The sequence below is a fragment of the Sycon ciliatum genome, chromosome 6, assembly GCF_964019385.1.
Source record: "Sycon ciliatum chromosome 6, ocSycCili1.1, whole genome shotgun sequence".
In the NCBI taxonomy this organism is placed as follows: domain Eukaryota; kingdom Metazoa; phylum Porifera; class Calcarea; order Leucosolenida; family Sycettidae; genus Sycon; species Sycon ciliatum.
In genome coordinates, this window is record NC_088648.1 from 18,406,284 (window position 1) to 18,408,783 (window position 2,500).

The following is a 2,500-nucleotide window of genomic DNA, read 5'->3' on the forward strand; positions in this document are numbered from 1 at the left end:
AAACGCGATTTCGGTTCGTGTTGCATACATGTATGGTGGACGCATGCAGCCAACGCGTCTCCAAAGAAACAAAGCATGCTTAGCAGTCGTGAAGAAATCATTCATACACTAGGATGGAGAGCCTGACGATTTTGTATAAATCACGTATAGCGAAACTTAACAGCGCTGGTTTTTACGTATGAAAACTACGTGCAGTTCCTGCGTTATTTTCACACGTAATTACGTAGAGCAAAACGTCCCTAATGGAGCTTAGTTAATCAGCTGTGCCCCCCCCCCCACCTATTGCACAAATACACTACCACACTAACTAGGATATTATCCCGGTTACAACTCCATATTACCAGAGTGCGTGTAGGTGTGCCTCGCTAGGAAAACCACACGAACGAGTAGATTCAACATTATTTTATGCACTTTTCAGCAAATGTCCGTGATATTATCGGAAAATCACAGTGCCCTTCGAGCCATGTTCCAGTTTACTGCCCATAAGCTATAGGTGAAAGGAAATGATGTGAACTTTGTGCGCTGCATGACCACTCAGAAAGTATACTTCGGCCTCAAAAATACAAAACAAAATTCACGGTTCGCCACAAACAATGCATTATAATTATACTGGAAAAGTTGGAAAATAGATCAAAATGGAACGAGAAAAAAGCGAAAAAGAAAACAAAGGCTGGAGAAAGGAATGCGAACAGAGACCGCAAACATGTGTGGAGAGCATATCTTCCCCACACCATTATTGGTGTGCGTCAACAAGGTATCCACATTGGGACTTCTGCCTTCCACCACGTTCTGGAAACGTGCAAATAAGGCATTTACTGCGAGGTGCAAACGCAAACGCGCACACACACACACACACACACACACACACACACACACACACACACACACACACACACACACACACACACACACACACACACACACACACACACACACACACACACACACACACACATATACACACATACACACACACACACACACACACACACACACACACACACATGCCCACCAATACACACACGCACACACACACACAATTCCACAGAAAAAACAACGACGACGACCGACGACAACAACAACAAGAGAGAGTGTAAGAATAAAAGATTTCAAACAACAACAACAACAACAACAACAACAACAACAACAACAACAACAACAACAACAACAACAACAACAACAACAACAACAACAGGCTATCGTGAGAATAAAGATTTGAAACAACAACAACAACAACAACAACAACAACAACAACAACAACAACAACAACAACAACAACAACAACAACAACAACAACAACAACAATACATCTCCTATTGGCCACAGGCCATCTTAAGAATAAAATTTATAAAAAAACAACAACAAAGAAGTATTATCACTCAAGTCATTCAACTTGCCATTCCGCCTAAGATCAACCCTTACCATTTCTGCTCTTGCCCATCCAGACTTCACACGTCTTACCCTGTAATCTTAAGCATCGCTATAACCCCCATATCCCACAAAACCTTAGACAAGCTAGAGAGAATCCAGTGGAAAACCGCATGATTCTGCACCCGCCTCCCTCTCTACATGCATAATAGAGAGGCTGCGCACAACGAAAATTCGTAGCATCATAACGAATATTTTTAACGAAAAAAGCTACATTGTAACGAATATCCGTAAACCGTGAGGTGCGCACCACGTGTGAACTTTTTCGTAGTGGGTCGACCAAGGTCGACGCGGCGGACGCGGAGAGTCAAGACAAGGAGTTGTAAAATATCAGCATTTCAGTATTCCACTTTACGAAAAATATTTTTGCAGATCTGCTCTGTTTCGGTCGAGCTTGGACTGATCTTCGTAGCCACTTTCGTTGCTCGAACCTGGACGGTCGAAGTCTTACGAATTTTCGTTGTGCGCAACCTCTCTATTAACCAATCTGACCGTCTACACAGCATTAAGCAGCCCACTCTCTTCTCTCGCATAGCGGTTGCTCATTCCATCCACCACAATAACGCCCTACCTCATATTCTACTGCTCGCAACCCCAAATCGTGTCCATGCAAGCAATAGCTTTCGGGACACTCCCACTTACGGTGTTTTTCTGGTTGTAAGTTGACCTTTTCCGACTTAAAATAGCTGGAGAAAGGGTGGGGGTCGACTTACAACCGGGATTCGACTTATAACCGGGAGCTATCAGTATCTGACAAAAAATAACCTGCACTGCATGCACGAGTGCACCATGTGTACACATTGTTGCCAGTTTATTGGCATTTTTTCAAGTATTGGGATGTTATACCCTCCAATAAGGAATATTTACATGATTTGTTGATGTGTTAGTGGCAGGAGGTGGTTAGTAGTGCTTCTTTGGGTGAAAACTTTAAAACGCAGAATTGAGACCTCCGGATACGGGGGTCGACCTATAACCAGGCCGACTTATATTAAACCGGTAAAATACGGTACCATTTTCCAACAGCAAGAACCGACCGCTGCCTTGAGTGATCTCTGTAATAGTGCATACATCT

General features: G+C 43.3%; 1 protein-coding gene across 1 annotated transcript in view; it reads right to left on the reverse strand.

Annotated features, from left to right (window-relative positions):
• Nucleotides 1–413: 413 nt before the first annotated feature.
• Nucleotides 414–2,500, reverse strand: part of LOC135819554 (uncharacterized) — a 29,004-nt gene continuing 26,917 nt past the window's right edge. The window contains exon 10 of the mRNA XM_065332783.1: nucleotides 414–815. Within this exon, the coding sequence (XP_065188855.1) occupies nucleotides 813–815 (3 nt within the window). The 3' untranslated portion in view covers nucleotides 414–812. The remainder of the gene's footprint in view (nucleotides 816–2,500) is intronic.